Source organism: Podarcis cretensis (assembly GCF_951804945.1).
Source record: "Podarcis cretensis genome assembly, chromosome: 9".
In the NCBI taxonomy this organism is placed as follows: Eukaryota; Metazoa; Chordata; class Lepidosauria; order Squamata; family Lacertidae; genus Podarcis; species Podarcis cretensis.
Genome location: NC_137178.1, coordinates 68,638,011 through 68,659,904, shown reverse-complemented (window position 1 = coordinate 68,659,904; position 21,894 = coordinate 68,638,011). Strand labels below are relative to the sequence as shown.

Below are 21,894 nucleotides of genomic sequence, written 5' to 3'. Positions count from 1 at the left end.
TCTGGAATTTAAGTTTTGTCATAGTTACTTGCACTTAGGCTCCATTGAAATAAACAGAAAAAGTCACTAATCTGCTTGGGCTCCAAACTAATACAGTATATCTTTTTGAAAACAATGTGCTGTGTACATATGCAATCTTCTCATGGTGACAGCTCATTGTAAAAGTATCTCTTCTTAAGAATAGTTAAACAGATAATTGCCTTTGGTAGTAGTCAATTATAAGCTTCTTTAACACTTTATTTTTATAATTTTCTTTTAATTTCCCCCTCTAGACTGTGAACCAGAAGAAGTGGCTGACTGGTCTATGGATGAAAAATGTTCCTTTTGTAATTTACATAAAGACACAGTCAGTGTGAGTATGTGTGCTATAAATTGTTGAAAGAGATGGTTTCTGATATATTTATTAAAATCTTATTTGAATTCAAATTATTTTACAATATAAAAGATCTGATGAATGCATATTTTTAAAATGGAAAGCCTTCTTAATCTTAGTCACTATTTGCAAACTTTTAGAGCCATAATTTACCCATATTTAAAAGTGTTCTTTATACCTTTTAGGATCATACGACAATTATTGGTTCTTTGCAGTCAACACCCACAGAGGAACTATCATCTCAGGGCCAGTCCAACACTGATAAAATTGAGTGCCAAGCAGAGAATTACCTAAATGCACTCTTTCGCAAGAAAGGTAATATTACTTCAATTGATGTCATAATTGATTGCATTTGTCTACTAATTATTTTGAATCACTTTCAACACGCAACCCTTCAATTGGATATTGCCATCCCTTTGCAGTTTTCATATGTTCTGTTTGCCATTGCCAGTCTGTCCCGTGTCGCTTTATATTCTTCTTTATTTTTATTTTTTTTTAATTTAAAACCTTTTCTAATGGTAACCATTTCTGATGCACTTACCTTATGCTAAAGCTACTTTAAGGGGGAACTGGTTATGGGATGGGCCTCCCTTTTGGTTGGCATAGAACTGTATGCAGGATGGTCCTGTATCTATGCTGGAGCTATTTGTGGAGAGCAAAGGGAGAGTAGTTAGCAGTAGTCAGCAGCCTGAACACATACACTTAATAGAATGCATGGCTGTGACTGTTTCCATAATTTCTTGCCTTTTTGAGCAAATATACACTAGGCTTTTCAGTCAAGGGCATGAATGGTGGTGTACACCTCTGCTTTCCAGGCATTGTTTATTTAGCACATAATATATAACGGCAATATTTTAGTTTGTCAGCTTTCATGTAATATATGCATGACTATATACTCTTGTGCCAATTAGAGCTGGGCAATGTATCAGTACATTGTCAAAAAATCAGTTTGAAGTTCACATTGTGGTAACACTTACATAATTTTCAACGTGGTGATATATCGCGAATCACTATGTGTGCGCTATGTAAAAAATTGTGACGTGGGGAAAACCGTGAAGCCAGTTATCACGGTGCCTTCTGCCCCTGTTGCTCTGTACCATAAAATAACAGTTGTAAAAATATGTTAAAGGTAAGTAAACATGTATCCATTTTATACCCCTAAGTCAGTGGTGGCTAAACTTGGCCCTCCAGCTGTTTTGGGACTACAATTTGTAGTCCCAAAACAGCTGGAGGGCCAAGTTTGGCGATCACTGCCCTAAGTAATAGCAGTTTCCAGGACATTACCCCGTTCACCTCTACATAGTTACATCCTTATTTCAGACATCGTGTTATATTGGTATATCACAATGTTGAAAGCCAGACATTGTTCAACCCTAGTGCCAATTAAGCGTTTCCTACTACAGTATTACATGTTTCTGCCTATTTTTGTAGTAGCAAACATCGATCCTTAAAATCAGTTTGCAAGTGAGGCAGGGATATTGCTATATTAATACCTTTTTTTGTAAACTACCTTGAATGGAAAAAATGGTGGGATAAAAATCCTTTTTGAAAAGTAAATTAATGTCCTGCTTAGATGATAGCAGTAATTCAGAATGCATCGGCAAAGTACCTTCTGCTGGGTACTAGGGTAAGGGGTGAAGGTTGTCTATTCATGGAAGCTTCTCGTGCAAGATTCCTGCAATGCAGGGGGTTGGGCTAGCCGACTCTTGGGGTTCCTTCCAATTCTATGCAGTTGAGGCCTTTCTAGCCCAGATTTTCTGTATTTTGAGAGCTGAAGAAGCAGCTGCCTCTTCGGCATTGAAGATCTTAGAGCAAAAACTAGATAAATATTTGACTACAAGTGCGATTCTCTTGTGTATATTTGTATTCTTTCTTTGGGATTTTAGCCCTTGAGTTTGTTGAGCCGACAGGACTTACAGAAAATGTTGAATTAACTGCTATTATTTAAATAAGTGAAATCTGTAGAGCATAGACCAAGGGTCAGCAAACTTTTTCAGCAGGTGGCCGGTCTACTGTCCCTCAGACCTTGGGGGGTGGACTATATGGGGGGGGGATGAACGAATTCCTATGCCCCACAAATAACCCCAGAGATGCATTTTAAATAAAAGGACACATTCTACTCATGTAAAAACATGCTGATTCCTGGACCGGCCGGATTTAGAAGGCGATTGGGACGAGTCCGGCCCCTGGGCCTTAGTTTGCCTACCCATGGCATAGACCGACAACTTTATAAATGTTCCATTGCCGTATTAAGTCTTGATGCAGAAGGATAAAGCAAATGCAGTAAATGTGTTTATTCTAATTCATATGTTTATTTGCTATTATTTTCCTGCAGATCTTCCTCAGAACTGTGATCCTAACATTCCCTTAGTTGCTCAGGAATTAATGAAAAAGATGATCCGTCAATTTGCAATTGAATACATTTCAAAAAGTAGTAAAATGCAAGAAAATAGAAACGGTTCGTCATATGAAACAAGTCTGATATGTAAAGGTATCCAAATGAACCAAACAGAAAATTCATTTCAGGAAGAACAGGATAGCCCTCTAGACCTCACTGTGAATCGAATACAAGAGCAGAATACTCAGCAAGGTAAATTTCTTTTTTGTTGTTTGTTTGATGTGATTAGAAATGAAATTCATTGAGTTTTATGATAAATAAAAAAGCTATCTTGAATAGTTTCACTTACTATTATCTATACAAAATAATTTGTAAAGATAGGTGCCACAATCCACAGATCATACATGATTCTCTTGCACGTATGGCTGCACCATATTTAAATGAGCAGATTTTAAACACACCTGTTCACATTGAGTTTCTTAAAATGAATTGAGAACCTCTTGGAATATATCTCTTAAGTAGTTGCTGGAGTAGGGCATTTAAAATGTAACCAGTTTGTAACCAGTTTCTGTGGGAGTCATCCACATCCTTCCTTTGCCACCAGCACTTCCCGTAGACTCTGAATCCAAGTGAAAGCAAGCAAGAGGGAAGCAAGATTACTGTGCTTATTGTCCCACACACAGCATAAGAAAAGCACTGATTTTCTTCCCCTGCTGCAGCTCCTAGATACAAAGGTCCAGTGAGAAAGTCCAGTGAGAGAATCACAGCCACTGTATCAGGTTCTGTGGCTTCTGCCTTTAAAGACCTGTAAAAAGAGAAAACAGATTGATGGGAAGGGTAGCCAGCCCTAGCTTACTGCCCCTGAAATCGCATGTGCTGACTACACCTGCAGTGAAAATTGTAGAGGACAATATAATTTGCCACTTGGGTGCTTACCCATGGAAAGCTGCCAGCTACTTAGTGCAGGCAAGTGGCAAATTACAAGACTGAATTGCGTATTTCTGCTAAATGTGCTGTCAGCCACAAATGAAGATTGAAAGTATAGTTAGTTGGGCATAATGATTAACCTTGATGTTCTTTCAGAGTTGTAAGCATTGTTCTCTATTTTTGTTTTTTAAAAATCCCTCTTAAATTGACCATATATCCAAATCAAACCAGGAAGGGACAGCTCACATGAAGTTCATTTGTAATTTAGTTCTAACCAGGACTTCATGAAAGAAATAAGGAGATAGTTCTTCCAAAGTCAAGTCACTGATTTCAGTGAAAGGGAGTTAAGTACTGCAGCTTCTCCATGTAAATTAGTGCCTCTTTAAAGTTATTTATTTAAAAATGCAGAACAAAGAGTTAGCAGTAACCGTTTTACTTTTCAAAATGCCATTAAAGAGAATTAATACTGAGCAAGTTAGCATCCTTAGGTCTTAATTATCCTTTTGTTGGATGGATTAATATATGGACTTTTGTAGACACAAAATAAATTGTTGGTAGTATATAAATGTCTTGTCTTTATTCCATTACTAATAACCTCTTTAAATAGAAGGAATAAGACTGTTCACAGACATATACTTATTTAGTGAAAATTAATTTATTTTGTTGTATAAATTTTCTATATATGTATGTTTTACTTTAGAAGCCAGCATTTAAACTTGCCTCTTTTTGACTTTCAACATTGGGGGTGGGGGTTTGTAGTAGGAGTCATACTTACCTGTGTTAATACATCTTCTCTACAGCTGCTGTTTTCATTTTCAGAAAATGCCCTTTCTGAAAATGTGTAGTTTTATTCCAAGCAGCATGATGGAGTTGGGGGTTGCATGATGGGGTTGGGGGTTGCAGCAGCTGAATGAATGGGCCATGAAGCAGGGGATTTCTCTTTAGCCTAAATTTCAGATATCTTAATGAGTAGAAGAGGAGTAGGACTGCACTGAGCAATGAAGATTGAGGGAGTAAAATCTAACACCCTCCAGGTGTGTACAATGCCAAAGAGCAGTGAAATGGGTTGTAAGCATGTTATTGATACTTCTGTTGTACAATATAACAAAGTCAAATGGCTGAAAATGCTGACAGGTATAAATTTTATATATCATATTAGTGATGGCTGTTATAAAAAGTAGTTATTAAAGACACTTATTGAAATAATAGCTTGCAGCTCAGCCAGGCAGATGAAGATGATGTCCTATAGGCCTCAGGAGTGGGGATTTGGTCCAACTATCATACTGGATCCTTAATTTCCTTCCTGGCTGTGGGTCAACTTTGACAGGTGCCCAGAATTGCAAATACACCTGTTCACCACTTACTTTGGTCAGACCTTGCTATTCCCCCACTTTTCCTATCAAATACCTGAAGAGTACTAATGACCAGGCACTTCTCAGGATGGGTTACAGACACTTTTACTCATTTCTGATATCTGAAATTTAAGCTAAAGAGAAATCCCCAATTTCCAACCCATTTGTTCAACCTGTACTTTGAAATGGCTGAGTATCTGTAACTGTCTGCCAATATATTCTCTTTAAAGCTATATAATTAAGCATATGCCTCCCAGTGCTTTTGTGCTAAGCTGCAGCATTTTTCCTAAGTTAAACATGGCATGCACCCAGGGGCGTTTTACCCATAGAGGGGTGCCAGGGCGCCAAGTTCTGGAGGGCGCCAGGAAAGAGGCAGAGGCTGGACGTGGTGCCTCCCAGCATCAGCTCGTCGCCCTCGCCGACCTCCTCCATGCCGTGCCGAAGCTGCGCCCAGAGCCTCCGTCTGCCATGGCCACCGCGGCACGAAGCGGCCAGCTGAGCCAGGAGATGCCACGTCCACCCTCCGCCTCTTCCCCGCTGGAGGAGCCGCCCTCCAACTGCTGCCCGCCTCCTCCAGCCCCGCCGGCAGCGCCATCCTCCCTTAAAAACTCTGGGGGAGGGGGGGGCACCGCCAGAGGGAGCTTTGCACCACGGCGCCAGATATGCTTAATACTACCCACTATTGTGCCACTGCCATGTAATTATGAACATGGCAATATGAGAAGTAGCTTTCTGTCATCTCATTATGTAGCTCATTTACTCATCTTAATAGTATATATTCTAATTGCATAATTTATATATATCTGCCATCAGTTGAATGTAAAACATATATGTAGCAGAATGAGATAGTTGGATGGGCAGTATCATTTCAGGTTGCTGGTGGGCAATCACATTTTTAAATGTTCCTGTGTGCAAAATCTTCCTGCAATTAGAAGGTTAGCACATTGTGAAACAGACTGGATTAGTACCTTTCTCTCTGGTATGCTAGATTTAACTTGCTGGAAATCGGTAAAGAGACCCCTGACAGTTAAGTCCAGTCGTGGCCGACTCTGGGGTTGCGGCGCTCATCTCGCTTTACTGGCTGAGGGAGCCGGTGTTTGTCCGCAGACAGCTTCCGGGTCATGTGGCATGGATAGGGGAGCATTAAAAAAGCATTCTTCATCTCCAGGCAGAAGTAGTACAGTACATTTTACCACTTTTCTCATTCTGCTGCATGTATAGATCAGGCTTATATGTGGAACTTGAAACCCTATTTGGTCACAGTGCTGGGGGCATACATGACCTGCACCATAGGTCACCAACCTTTCTAGATCTGTGAGCGCATTTTGAAAACCCGATAAACTGTCATGGGCACTCATCACACACCACTACAGCACATGCATGCTCCAAGGGCACTCATATTTCTCTCCACTGCCAGTAATTAGGCTTGAAAGAAATGTTTTAGCTTTTTCAAGCTTAATGGGGAGTAATCTTCCTAGAGAGTGCAGTTGGGGAAGGCATAGTTAACCCTCACTCCCCAGCTGTAATCTACAGGAAGATCACATGCACCTCAGCAAAAGCTAGGCTTGAAAAAAGCCTTCTCTTGGAACCAAGCCTAATTGTAGCAGGGTAAGGGTGACTTTGAGGAACTGGTGAATGAAGAATTAATCATGTTGACAACCTACAAATTGAGACCTACAATTTGTTAGATCTTACCTACAGCGACCCGACCATTGATGTTTTGTAAAGTTAGAGATAGCAACAACAAATCTTTGTTACTGTCGTAGACCAGCATAGGGAGGGAGGGATACAATCAAAAATGAATTTTGTTACTGTAAAGGAAACCTATTACCTAAGTAATCCATATACTGTTTGCTATTACAATAGGGGATGGAGTGCTAGATCTTTCTACAAAGAAAACAAGCTTGGAACAGTTAGCATATGATGGATCTTGTTCTGAAAATTCTGTGTCTGGGTAAGCAAATAAGCATTATTTTTGTTTTGTTAAACATAATAAATGGAAATTAAATTTTAAGCTTGAAAACAGATTTCTTTTGTAACCGATTTCTGTAAAATGTTTACTGACACATGTTTTGCTTTTGCCAAAGAGTTTCACTCATAATTGTGTGTTCATATATAACTCATATGTTTCATTTTGTGTTTTTCACATTTTTCTGTTAAAGAAAAGTTATCAGAACAATCACCAAACTTTACTGAATGCTTACATACATAAGGAAACTAGGCTATTGAAGAAAATTTATTCTTCATGATTTAGAGACAAAGAAAAATATTTACATTTTAATAGTAGAAAGTTTTTTAAAGAAACAGCTGTATTCCTTATTGTTTCCTAATGAAAGAGAGAGCTCTTGATGGCCATTCTTGCATTTTGATACTACCACTTGTGTCATGCTGCTGAGAGACCCATTTATTATTAGATGTTTAATGTGCTGAAATGTACTATTTACTGAAATAATAGTTAAATAACAGATATTATAATTTTAGCATCCTTCCATCAATAGCAGGCTCTTTTTGTCAATTGTGCTTTTTGCAAACTTTTTTTTAAAAGACTAACAGTTCAATAGAATTATTCCATGTTGTTTTAAAATTGCTTGTTTTTTTCAGATAGTCGTGGAAAAAAATAGATCATTTTATTAGCAATTAGGATGTAAGATTAGGACTTAATTGCAAAACTGAAAAATTAGTTGGATGTCTTAATATGTTTTCTGTTAGTAGTTGCAACGAAGTTTCTATGAGGGGGTTGACTCTTTTATTACTTGTTTAGCGGTAACGTCACGTTTCTACTAACAAAACTCCTTTTGGATGGGGGCATTCAATGGATGTTAAATTGTGTAAAGTTTTTAAGTGTTACTCTGCAAGCATCTGTCAAAAGGGAATTGCAAGCAGATACGAAAGTTATCAAATACTGAGCTAGGATTTAAAGTCCTTGGAAGGGCTGCTGTAGAAGCTGGGGTATCATTTTTGACACATGGTCCTACCAGAACTGTAGCTTTTGCTATGGTAATCAATAGCTACCTCATCTCAAAGACTTAAAAGTATCAGAAGCAGTGATGTTACCTAAGCAAGGAGTATAATAAAGGAGTGGACCCTTCCCTTCCATAGCTGTGTGAGAGTCTCTCATGCATCAGTTCACCATCGTTTCATTCCATCCATCCAGGAGACTCCACAGACACAGAGAGGACTATGTGGAAAGAAGTGCTGAGTTTGCAGATGGTTTGCTCTCAAAAGCGTTGAAAGACATTCAGTCCGGAGCACTGGACATTAATAAAGCAGGCATACTTTATGGCATACCTCAAAAAACTTTACTTCTCCACTTAGAAGCCTTACCAGCAGGAAAGCCTGCACCCTTTAGAAACAAAACTCGAGATTTCAATGACAGTTACTCTTACAAAGACAGTAGAGAAACTTGTGCAGTGCTGCAAAAAGTAGCCTTGTGGGCAAAAGCTCAAGCAGAGCGCACAGAAAAAAGTAAACTCACTCTACTTGAAACCTCAGAATTAAGATTCCCAACAGCTTCCAGTTACCTCCATCAGTTAACTCTACAAAGAATGGTCACTCAGTTTAAAGAAAAAAATGAAAATGTACAATATGAAACTTCAGCTCCAACAGTACAGTTAAAAATTCCACAGCTAAGAATCAATGCTGTGCCCAAACATCAGCCTGATAGTGCTGGACTTCTGGATGTTATGTACCATGGTTCCAAAACCCCATCAGTCTTAGAAGGATCAGCTCTTCAAAAATTGAAAAATATACTCCCAAAACAGAACAAAATTGAATGTTCTGCATCTGTAACTCAGTCAAGTGTCGATTCATACTTTCTGCATGGGGACCTCTCTCCTTTGTGTCTTAATGCTAAGAATGGAATTGTTGATGGCACCTCTGAATCCACAGAAGATGGTTTAGATCGCAAGGATAACAAACAGCCAAGGAAAAAACGTGGTCGCTACCGACAATATGATCATGAAATAATGGAGGAAGCTATCACAATGGTAATGAGTGGAAAAATGAGTGTCTCCAAAGCACAAGGAATATATGGGGTACCTCACAGCACTTTAGAATACAAAGTTAAAGAAAGATCTGGAACGCTGAAGACTCCGCCGAAAAAGAAACTCCGATTGCAAGACACTGGGTTATTTAACATAACGGATTCAGGGACTGGCACCTGCAAAAATAGCAGCAAGCCTATATAGTTTCATTTGTTAGAAACCTCTGTGTGCGTGCGTGTGTGTGTGCGTGTGTGTGTATGCGGCTGTGTTCAACATACACACATGAGAAACAGAAAAATTCACTTAGACAGAAGACAAATTTTACAGTTCAGAGACCACATACATGCCTTTTTGAAGAATAACTTTATTCAGGGTTTTCACTGTGGACAAAATGATAGAATCGATCACAATTGTGATAGTTTGTATTTAATATAATCCTTGTACAAATAAGTGAAAAAGATTCAGGTTTTATTCAGTAGTCAATAGCATAAAATGTTTGGAATAACATGTATTTGTCATGTGAAGCATTTTTTTTTTTTACTGATGAAGAGTGACCCTAGCCATTCAATAATCCATCTTATTAAGGAAATACATGATTAATACTTTGAAGACATTTATGCCTCAGAATTTTTCAGAAGTTGCAAGTAGCTGAAAATAATACAAATCAAGGGAAATTTAGGGGACAGTGCTAGTTTCTTAACTTGGAAACTAATGTGAAGTATTAGCTGAATATAGAATTTTCTATGGAAGAGAAACTACATAAAGGCTAAACATCTGATATAGATAAAGTTTCATTTTAAAAAGCGTGTGTTAGGTATAAAACTTGATTCTTTTCATTTTATTGTTGGTTTAGCAAGAAATTGGTGTTTACAAAATATATACTTGTGAAAACTGACAGATTTAGTGTAGCTATAGAATGATTAACTATTAAATAAGATGGAATACTAAAGGCATAAAATTAACTGTTTTCCTTTAGTGTGGAAAATAAGCTAACTTGTAAGGGTTAAAGATGAAAGTTGGAATGCAGATTAGAGCATGTTCATAATGTGCACAGAATGAGCTTGAGAATGGTTATTTTGGTTTAAGTGTGCTGATTAGTTAGTTGGTGTTATGACTACTTACATTTTATTTAAGGATTGTGTAACACTCCTACTGAAAAACCTCACTTGTAACAGTAATGTATTTGCTGCTGTGACATTTCAAAACTTTTTACTTTATCAAAATGAACATCAGGTTTTCATTTTGGTGGGCCGATACATCATCACTTTGCTAATAACCAAATTTACAGTTCAGGGTCTTATAGAATTACAGATATGAAACAGTGAAACTGTTTCAAATCTTCAGTAACTAGAGATTATTTGTATATTTACTGTTTGGAAGCCGGGCAGTTCATTTTAAATATATAACTTTTCATAGAATCTCAGAGGACCAGTTACCTTTAGATTACAGTTTTTTAAATGAATTTCAGAGTATTCGTACTGGGCATGATCCTTCCCTGCAAGAAGAATCCCTTTGTGTTCATAGATTTACCATGCTCCACTTGGCTCTCCCAGTAAGCACGCAAGCAGTGCACTAAGGCAGCCTGGGAGATGGGATCCCTGTGTGCACCTCCAATTTTTGCAAGCACCAGAGCTTATGTAACTTGACCAAGTGGGGCTGTGTGAACGTCTGGGACACACGTACACATCCAGTCCCGGAAAACCATCCACTCTGCTACCTTTGAATTCACATGGGCTCAGGGCATAAGCAGAGCAACAGAGTTGCTTTTGAGCCCTAAGGAAATTCCTTATGTGTTGGCAATGTGCTCCCTAAGGGAAGGATCATAGCCACTAGATTTTATACTATGTAACCTGGGTATACTGTCAAATCATATCTCATATTAATGGAGACACCCATGGCCTTTTTCATTGAAAAACTAGATTTTTATGGGAAAGCTTACAATTTTCAGACACTGTATTTTGCCATGCATGTGTTACTGAACACCTTCTAAGCAACATTTTGTGTAAGGTAATATTATTTCGACTCTGTGAATTATACCATCTGAATTCACATGCCGTTATATTTTAAAAGTATGCTATCCACCTCAGTTGGTAACATTTCATAATAAACTATTGAAAGGGGAATCAACCCTTTCTTTTTGATATTTTAAAAACTGGAGTGACAATATAACATAAAAGGTAACAAAACTGGCCTCTTAGTTCCGTGCTGAATCTTCTTCAGCTCTGTTGCGTATTGGGAAATCTTTTAAAAGCAAAATTCTGTATTAGAGAAATTAAGAGATCATCAAACATCAGGTGTCCAGGTCATCTTTCATTTTCAAGAACTAAGCCATATTTTTGTCAGGATTAAGATGATTGATTTCTTGTGTCTTTCCCAGTAGAAAAAAAAAAGATTACAGGTTTCACTGTCTTTTCTAGAACATTTTACTTGGAGAGCTATTGGGACTTAGTTTACTGCTTAATACATGAGCTGGGATCCTTCTTAGACACCATCATTTCCATCCTTCTCGCTACAGTTCCTTTGTCCCCCCTGAAAAATGGTTCCTGAGGTTCAAGAGCCTCTGGACCACTGTGTTACGTGACATAAGGGGGGGGACTCCACTGTGAGAGGATTTCCCACTGATGCACGACTTCTTAGATCTCAGCCTTTTCTTTTTTTTTTAATTTCTCAGACAATATTAGACTTTAGTCAGAGATATATATATCAAAGACATTACAGTACACTTTTAATATCATTTTAAAAGGTGGCCTGACCAAAAAAGTAACAGGATTCATAAAATCAGGGATCATTTTGCTATTGACTTTTAACAGTGGTAGTTTTATATGTAATATTAATTTTCAGCATTTTAGTACTTGTATTTATTTTTGGTCAGAAATAGTATATTAAAATATTTTTTGATAGTTTGTAGATAATGCTCAACCTGTACGTTTTAAAAAAGAAATGTAATTATTTCTAATGAATGGTCTGAACCTTTGATTATACAACTGAGGAAAGGCAGGGAAATGCATAGACTCCCCTTATCCATCCCTAATGTGTTCTTTTAAAAAGGTTGTTTAAGTTATAATTTTGAAGTACTTTTAAATTCAGTTACCAGATGCTACTTAGAAATTGACAAGTCTCTGAAAATACATATTTCAGCAGACTTTTAAATGAAGGTGAAAGCAAGCCCTACATGCTTTCTACTTATTTGAATGTTTCTCAAGTATTTTATATTAAAAAAAAACAAAAAACAGTGCCTCTGTTTTTAGAACTACTGCTCAGTAAAGTTGTTTAAACCATTTCTGGTAGCTAATGACTATTTTATATTAAATTAATTTGTATATTAACTTTAGTAATACTGTTTTTTTAGTTGTTTACAGTACAAATACCTGTATTTGTGTGTTTTTTTAATTGCAGTATTTCCATTGTTGCAGTAATTTAGTAAAACTCTGTGGCTGCCTTGATTTTTGACAGATTTTGTTAATAACTGATTTCTAGGCAATTAGTTCTATTTATGCATAAATCAATTGCACTATAATTCATGAATTATTTATTACAATATTTTCTAATGAATTCCATGTATTTGTCTTGTGTTGTAAATGTACTGTAATTCTGTTTCCTCTTTGTGTTGTTATATTTCTAAATCTGATTGTATGAATTTGTTAATGTGTTTCTATGTTGTAATTTTTAGTAAAGCACTTCAATGCTTTTGCACATAAATTTACAAAACTGATGTGTCATTGATTTGCTCATTCAGTAAAAAGAAAAATACTTTTATGTTGCCTCATTTGATTTAATCCATGGGCAAGACAACAGTGGTATAACAAGAGCAAAGTTACAATAAGTGACAATTGCACTTTTTACACACTTAGCACAAACATTGACACAGGGCAATATTTTTCATATATGGGCCACTGCCTCTTGCGCAGATTCCATTTATTTAAATGGGATGTGTGCAGGAGAACCTCTTGCTGGATTTCCCTCCATGGTTAGGCAAACCGATCAGTTCTGATCTGCAAATTTTACAAATTCATTTTCACATTTATAATCAGTTTCAATTTCCAGTATTTCATAAATACTTGTACTTTAATTGTAGACCAGATGAGGAAATCCATATTACTGTATTATAACATGCTCTTTTAAATGCCCATTTAAAGCCAACAGATAGCTTATAAACTTTTCTGCACTTTGTGGTAAAATAAAATGCATAGGACTAGTGGTAAATCTCATTGCAATTTCCCCTTTAGTGTCAAAACAAAAGTAAAATACTGTTAACTGTGTAGCCTAATCTATGCATGGCACTATATGTGCAGCGAGAAACAGTATTGGAAATTCAGAAGAGAAGCTAAGCTACTCTATGTATGTATATGTGTCCTCAAGGTATATTTATGTACTACCTCTTGTTTCCTTTTCTACAATCTTTATCACTGATGGGAATCATACTTTTAGATACATTTATAGTTTATTTCTCTGCCATTCTTGGTGCCCTAAGAACATGAAACATGTCATTCTTTCACAATTAGGGGCTGACATTTATATTTGAAGTGGACAGGTCTGAGAAATTCATACAAACATTTTTAATGCATACATTTACTTGCAGAGATTATTTACTTTGTAAAAGTGAATGACTGGTATGATGCCAATCTAAATTATTGTGCTTGACTATTCAAGTTTATAGAACACATTCTGAAACTGAATATTTTGCAAGATGACATTTTTCTCATTGTAACCTGGCTGTTAGGAAGCATGGCTTGACTTTTTCCATGGCCTTTTCAGTAGGAGGTAATCTTTAACATACTGTACTAGTATTTGTGCAAATGGATAGTTTAAAGGGATATGAACCCTCTGTCCATTAGTTCTCCCATTCAAATACCCCTACATTAGCGTTGTGATAGAAACATGGTGTTGGGAATTGTGTTTCCTTTGCAGTACTTATACTGTGAATCCACCCTTAGGACAGCGTTTTGAGGGAAGCCTATCTACATTGCCTGAACACGGGTCTTCTGTAACCCAGTGCAAATCTTGGGTTTTTATTATATCAGTTGCTTACTGACCTCTAGAAATTGTCTCCATTCATAGATGGATAGACTATGGCTGCTGAAGGGATTTAAAGCCCCATCTAAATCAGTGAAAAGTCAAAGTACTGTGAGACTTTTATACATGATCAATAACAGGAAGTTTTATTGTTTCTGTGTCACACTTATTTGATATGAAGTCAATGGTACCAAACCCACTTTGCACGACCAACACTATAATTGATGCACTACAGTTGCACATAAACATAAATGAACTTCGATTGTAAATATTTAGCTTATTGGTCCTTTTAGGCCACCATTGCATAACCTGACCAGCAGTGGTTTTCCAAAGTCTCAAATAGAGGTCTTTTCCAGCCCTATAGCCTCAGTTATTTTAGCTAAAGACATAAAATATTGTATTTTATGTACGCTTCTAGGCATGTTCTCTATCACTGGGCTTTGGGTCTTCCTTTCTTTGGGCCACCTTCACAACTGCTATTCAGAGCTACCTGAGCCATCAAAAGAATACTCTATACTCTTGGTAACCTAGGAACACTTGACATGTAAAATTGGAGCTTTTAATCTGGTAACGGACTGGAATAGTGTAAATCTAGAGAAATTCTATATTATTTTTAGACAAGAGCAAGACTATGCTTTACAACTTCTGAATCAATAGCAATACTAATGCTACATGTGATCTGATAAGGTATATCTTAAAAAAAACATTCTGTAAGGTTAAAGCTATAAACACTAGATTTTAGAAAACAAATGGACAGCTAGTGTCATGTTCAGAGTTTGGTGATATGTTTGAATATACATACTTTTCTGAAACAGAATTATATTAATATAAGTTAACTTCTCTTAATCAGTACTTTTAAAAATATTGATAGATGTTAATGATTGAGGAATGTTGTTCTTAAATCTGTATTTACTTTCTGCTATGAGCTATTAGCTTTTCAGTTTGAATTAATGATTAGGTAAGTAGTAACAGTTTTAAATATTATGTAGTTAGAGAAAATATTTAACTGGTTATTTTAGTTGAAGCCCTATTTAGATCCATATAGATTTACTCTAAACTATAAAAACTACATTGATTTCCATAGATAGATAGACTTGTCCTATAAATTGAAATATATGTGCACTTGATTCCTTTTAATTGACTCAGTTGTATAGTGACTTTAAAAATGGTACCCACTGCACACAGTTGTCATGTTGTGGGCACCCATAAGGGCTTTCCCATTTATTTAAATGAAGGACAACATAGTTCTAAAAGAGTAAGAGTTGACTCTGCCCTTGAAAGGAATGAGGAAAACCATTCGTGTAAAGTTCTGAGTGAACTAAAGCAACACAGGGTCCAAATTCATATATGCAGTGCAGATTTTAAAAGATAAGCCAACATTTTTACACAGTATCCATTCAATTTTATTTTATTTATTTTTTTATGTTTAGCAGACTGCTGCCTGTTTAGAAAGAGATTGGAAATAGTCTGGCCCAAGTAAAGCTTTTTTGAATAATACTGATTTCTTAAATTCAAGATAAAAAAGGAAATACTACATTTCTCATTTAACTGGTAACTTAACCTAAATAAGCGTCAAATGAAATTTAATATTAGTGTTTTACTTCCAGAACACATTTTTTCCAGAGTAAGGGTTGCTTACCAAATGGCTAATTTCCTGTATGGAAATATGACATTCTTGTAAGAAGCTCATTACATCTTGAATATATTATTATTTATGGAATCTATATACCACCCTATACCCAGAGGTCACAGAACAAAATCAAAATATAAAACCACAAAATATATAATCAAAATAAAAACAAATATACAGTCATGTCTGATAGATTCAAATGTGTATGTTTTGCTCCATGTACTAGTAGGGGAAACCATCAACCAACAGGGTTTTTTTCCTGCACTTTGTGCTTTTGTAGCACAAAATGTACTTTTAGAACTCATGAAATTTGCCATTAAGACATAATATTTGTATTAGAAATTGGCCATGTGTGAAGCGGCCCAGAGTCCTATTGATTTAAATGTAATTTACTTATAGTTAAAATGTGATTAGGATGACAACCATATCGTGACTATTGTTTAAATTAAAATATCTCACTGGAGTAAATGAAGGCTTATTATTTCTGTGGTTAGACTATTTTATGGAAGCTGCAGTTGCATATTTTATATTGGAGAATCTATCTGACTAAAAAATAATTTATTAGCCAAGCTTGAGTTTTTCTTACTGTTGTATCACATAATGTTAGCAGACTCATTAATGTTGTATGTGTTCCATACAATGTATATGCAGAACCTCAGTGGAAGTGTAACTTTTGAAATAAGAGTTTTGGTACCTTATCAGAATTAATCTTCAGTCATATTGTGCCATATTTAACTGCAATTTCCTTTTTGTTTTGATCTGCTTTTCGTTTTCAGTTCAAGTGCAACAGATGATGCAAAATCAGAGGAAACATCTAAATTGGAAAGAGGAAATTCTGCTCTAAGCAAGGTTTTGGAATCCTTATGCTCTTATCATGGGCATCAGATTTTAGCTATGTTGAAATTTTTAATCCAAGAATCGTGTATTGATTCTGTTGGCAGTTGCCAACTGCCGCAAACTATATATTCAGAAGCATCTGAAGATGATGTGCACATTCCAGTCTGCAGTTGTGATGGCAACACGCAAATGAAAAGGTGCTGTTTACAAAATCAAAGACCAAATACTTGTTTGCCACCTCTGTCAGTCTCTGTGAAAGACTTAGATCGTTTGTCGTGCCAGTCTGTGACCGTTGGATATGTTAACACAGTGGTAAACAAAGGGAATCCTGTGCCTTCTAGTCCTCCTAGGTGCTGCCTCAAACAGTTAAAGGAGTCTAAGAGCCACACAGCAAGAACAGCACTTTGTACAAATCTCATTTCAGCAGGGCAAAAGATTAACAAAGCTAGCAGAGGCCACAGCCCTTCGCCACCTACATTATCACCTGTGGAAGCTGATGAATATGATTATTTGGAGGAATCAGTTGAAGGATCTCTAAATAGACTTGAAATGAATCATAATCAGCCTCCTTCCCTGTCGCGAGCTGAAAGAAGTTGTTCTGTGTGTGAACCGAAAAATAAATTATGCATTGAAGAAGTGGCCGGTAATGTGGATAAGACTTTTCTAAGTGCAAATCAAGAAACTAGCCTTATAAATTCTGATAAGCTTGAAAAAGTTGAAAATGCTGCCGCCTTTCAGGACTTAATGGATCGAATTAATGAGAAATTAAAATCAATTGAAACTACTGATACAGCAAATCTTGCAAAATTATCTAAGAGTGATGGGAGAACAGAATCTGATATTAAATTACAGAGCTTCATAACCTCTCTCTTACATGATGCTAAGGCAAATGATTATAATTTTATGGAGTTGTTGAGCCAGCATGACAAAGAAGCAGAAAATAAAATTATCCAAACACGATTTCGCAAACGGCAAGAAACCTTATTTGCACTGCATAATTCCCCCGATTCATCACTGTTTAAAAGACAATCGTTGCAAATTAAGAGAGAGATAGCCAGTCTGGATGAAACCTTCATAAGGAAAAAGGCAAATTCAAAGAGAAATGTGAAAAAAATGTACAAACTATCGCCAAACAAAAATGAAAATCATAGCACATCAAAAGATCATTCTTTACAAATTAATGAAAATAAATATCAGCTATTTTCTCCCATTAAATCAAAGTCTTTGCCAATAGGTCAAGAAGAGACAGTAGAACTACTTCTGAACAATTCAGAGACCAATTCTGGTTTAGTAGCATTTTCAGAAAATACTTCTACAGCATCCCAAAGCAGCTTGGCTAAAATACATGGAAATTGTGAACTACATATGGATCCAGTCTCTGTGAAGGGAGATGATGATAGGATGTTGGACAGGACCAAACATAATGTAATTCCTCCTGTGTGGTGCTCTGTGTATGTGACAAACAATTTTTTATTTCAAAAATCCTCAAACGGGAAAAAACCTAACTGCATGGAAAGAGAAAAAATGCTGAAAGATTTACAGGCCCAAACGTGCAGCAACGAAGATATAAATAAGATTGTACGAAACACAAATCTACACGTTGTTGTAGAGCGTTTGGAAGATACAATAAATATGGCTCAAAAGACTAAAAAGCCATTGTCTAATAGTTATAAAATATCCAGCAAACTGAAAGATACGCACAAGTATGAAGCCAACAATAATGCTAAAAATGGTCTTCTTATTAGCATGAGTGAAAGTGGAAGTACGGGACAATATGTACTGTCACAAGCTCATGCTCCATGTAGCAATAATAGCAAACAGGAATGTCTGCCAACAAAAGAAGAAAAAGTGTCTGATGAAGGATATAAAAGCCTTTTGAAATCACCAGCATTCAATTCAGATACGTTGACTTACGATAATGAGGACTTGCAATCAAGTTCTGATGTGGGAGATAATTCTCCAGCACTAAATTACACTAGTCCTATAAAACTTATGTTCCTTTCAGAGATTAATAGTAGCGAAGGAGTGAAATACACACTAACGTCTGTAAATGATTCCGCTAAATTAAACATTGACCTTTATTCTCTTCAGCGGAAAACAAGTGTGCTGGCAGAAAAACAATTGGAAGCTGTGGATCCTGGTAAAACTGTTTCTCTTGAAAACAGTCCTAAAAAGGAAGTAAATTCTGTTTTTCCTACAGTAATTGCTCATGAAACAAACATTGGTGAGCATAAGCCAAATGAAGATCCTGTAGAACAAAGTGGCAATGGATCCTCTCTGAAAAGAAAACCGGGCCGACCCAAAAAATTAGGTCCTCAAGTTGTGAAGCAGATTAAGCGTCCAATTGGTCGACCGCCAAAGCCTAAGGTAGATGCTGAAAATGCCAATAATATAAGTGATTCCATCAGTGCTAGGAAAAAAAGCGTGAGCTCCAATGCAGAAGTTCTAGAGGACAATAATATTAACAAGAACATTACTGTGACAGTTGTCTTTGGAAGGTCACGAAGGACTAAGAGGTGTGTTTCTGAAAGTAGCCTAAATGTAGTCAGTTTGGTTCCAAGTCCTCACAATCATGTTGTATGTGAATCTGATCAAGTGAAGCAGAACTCAGAAACAAGGAATAGTTTGCCAAAAAACAGAAGTATGCAAAATTCTGCTACTGAACGCAAGACCTCTGCATCTGGCTATGAGTATGTTAGGCCTTTAGAGAGCAGCCCAGTGCTACCATCCTATTGCAGCAATATCGTAAGACCCAAACAGAAGCCTTTAAATATAATTAGAAAACCTGGTAGACCAGCAAAAGTAAAAATATCTGGCATATCAGTGACTGTTAACCAGATTTCATCTCAGGAAAGAATAGTGAGTATTAACAGCTGCCTGCCTCCTTTAGAACAAGAGACTGCGTTAGAAAAACATGGGTCTCCTAAGAAGGTTGATCAACAATGCAATAAGTTGGATGTTTCAAAAAGCTATTGGAATGATAAAAGTAAGGATTTTTCGGATGAAATTATTACAATAGCGCCAAGTAAACCTGAAATCCCTTTGAGACAATCTCTTAGAGATAGAAGACCATCGCTGCCTTTCTTACAGTCCTTAGCATCCTCTAACTCACTGTCTTGTAGACGTGCCTTTCTACACAAATCCTATAAGCTCTGTTTGAAAAATGCTAAGAATCAAAAAATAAAACATTCAAACATGGCACCCAAAGATACCTCAGGAAATAAGGCCCCAGAAAAAGCAAAAAAAAGTTCAGAGTATAATAAGTTTAGATTTGTTAATGAAATGTCATCAGATCCCACCATTTCATCAAATTCTTCCCTCAGATGGTGGGATCCTTCCATTTCCAATGATTCCTTGTTAAAAGAACTAAATAGTAGATATGAACAGATAACAAATACTTGGTTGCACGTGAACGGAGAAGAATTTGAAAAATGTCTCTATGATGAGCAGTGTCATATTGAACAAGACTATAGCATTAAAGTATCAAAACCTTTGGACTCCTGCATGTTACAGCTTGAAAACTCTCCTATAAAAATGCTTTTCCAGAAAAAGTGTAATATAGATGAACTGTGCACATGGTTTATGCAAACTACGGAAACACAGTCACTGGCATTAGTGAGAAAAGCGAACGCTCGCAATCCTGTTGAAGTAATCAGTACCCGGCAATTTAAAATTGGAACAAGACAATGTGATTGTAATACTAGTCCTTTGAGAAAGCACTTTAAAAAATTTGCACTATCCACGCCATCAAAATCAGCGGGAAAGATACAAATCCTACATAAAATAGTCAGGTCTCGAGTCTTAAAGAGGAAACGTAACTTCACTTTAGCTAAATTAAGAAGAACCAAATTTGAGAATTTACAGCACGATCGGTGGAGACAAGTGAAAAAGCTGTATAATCATGGAACAAGTGACTGGAAATCGAAAAAGCAGCATTTGCGATTCTTCTGCCAAAGCCAGTGTTTTGCTAACACAAGTCAGGAAATTAACAACAAAATGAGCACAAGCCATGAGAATGGTACGGTAGACACTAAATCGCCCGCAATTCTTGTAGACTCTCAGAGTAGCACTTCAACTGGAAATGAAATCACAGGTGCATTTTATCAACAGAAAACACAATTGACAGACCTCAGCACAAAGCCTGGCTTGACAAATAATTGTAGACCAAGCGCACAATCCGTAGATCACAACCAAAAAAATATCGGGAAATCACATGCCTTTGGTGAAGATGACTGGAAAGACAAAACCTTTAAGGATTGTAGAATATTTTTGAAGAAAATCAACCCGGCTGAAGAGCAGCATTCTTTCAGTAGCACTGTTGTTTGCACTCCGGAGTCTGTAGATCGTAGTGCCAGTCGCGGCTACTTTCAGGGGAAAAGGCACTGTACTTTAAGGTCCCATTCTGCTAAGCAGAGAACGTCTGACAGATGTGGAAAGGATGCTGAGGGAGCTAAGAATTTCAGCTTGGTTAAAGACCTGCATATTGAGCAAGACTGCAAGAAACCAAGCAAGCGTGTCACTTTTGAAGATGGTCCTGCTGAGGTCCCTAAGAAAACAAGCAAGAGGGCAAAGTACAAGCTCACCAACCTGAAAATCAGAGAAAGGAATACGAGGCAATTATGCAGCACTGGCCAAGTATCAAGTTGTTACTCAAAGTACCAACTAGGTAAGTTTTATTTCATCTCCCCCTCACCCCTATACAAAATCTGTATTAACTTTCCATTAAAATGAGACAAGTGAAAATGCTCAGTACAGAAGAGCATTCTTACTATTTTTACAAAAGTCAGGAATCTACCATTTTAAACGATGCAATGCTAAAAGTGTTTAGCACTGCTTAATGTTTTGCTGTATAAAATTGAATTTCCCATTTGCTTTGAGAGTACAATATTTTCAAGCAGGAATTCCCAAACTGGTCTGCAGATTACAAGCTTCATTGAGGCGGTCCACATTCTGTCTGTGGATTTGTGGTTGAAGGATGGGAGATGGCCTATCCGTCACCATAAATATACTGATTTATAATTGTGTTAATTGCTTCTTTTATTTCTTCAATTGTATTCTTATTGCGTTGCAATTTGAATTTTGTGGAATATAATAAAAATACAATATATAAGTAATATAAGAAGCATTACTAACGCAATTACTAACCATACAACATCTGACACACTGCATTTGAAATGCTACAACAGGCAGGAAAATCATAAAGTGGTCTTCCAAGACCCTCTGCAATTTTCAAGTTGGATGTTTTAAAGCATTTTGAGCAGAGTCTTGAAAAAGTTAGGCATATACTAAATTCTGCTTCCTTTCAATAAAGTTTAAAGCACACAGTCTTCCTGAACCAGGAAGCTTGATATATGTGCGAAATGAGACTTCCTTACACAGATACTATGGAAAAAGCATCCATTGGGATACAACTATATCCCCTCCCTACTCTGATAGAGCCC

The 21,894-nt window shown here is 36.7% G+C and overlaps 1 protein-coding gene and 1 long non-coding RNA gene across 11 annotated transcripts in view; both read left to right on the top strand.

Moving 5' to 3' along the window:
* LOC307223648 overlaps positions 1–21,894 on the top strand; it is a 730,364-nt gene that overhangs the window by 693,924 nt on the left and 14,546 nt on the right. The gene's annotated exons all lie outside the window — the stretch shown is intronic.
* LCORL (ligand dependent nuclear receptor corepressor like) overlaps positions 1–21,894 on the top strand; it is a 59,913-nt gene that overhangs the window by 23,473 nt on the left and 14,546 nt on the right. For 5 of the 10 annotated variants that reach the window (XR_013842130.1, XR_013842131.1, XM_079989563.1 and 2 more), the window contains exons 3-7: positions 273–352; positions 559–688; positions 2,709–2,963; positions 6,854–6,944; positions 16,393–21,119. Coding sequence is in view for 8 of the 10 variants with exons in the window: in XM_079989563.1 (XP_079845689.1) it covers positions 273–352; positions 559–688; positions 2,709–2,963; positions 6,854–6,944; positions 16,393–21,119 (5,283 nt within the window). In the remaining 2 variants the exon portion in view is untranslated. Of the gene's footprint in view, positions 1–272; positions 353–558; positions 689–2,708; positions 2,964–6,853; positions 6,945–8,144; positions 12,575–16,392; positions 21,120–21,894 lie in introns of those variants that run through there. The other 5 variants (XM_079989562.1, XM_079989565.1, XM_079989566.1 and 2 more) reach the window with 5 other exon arrangements.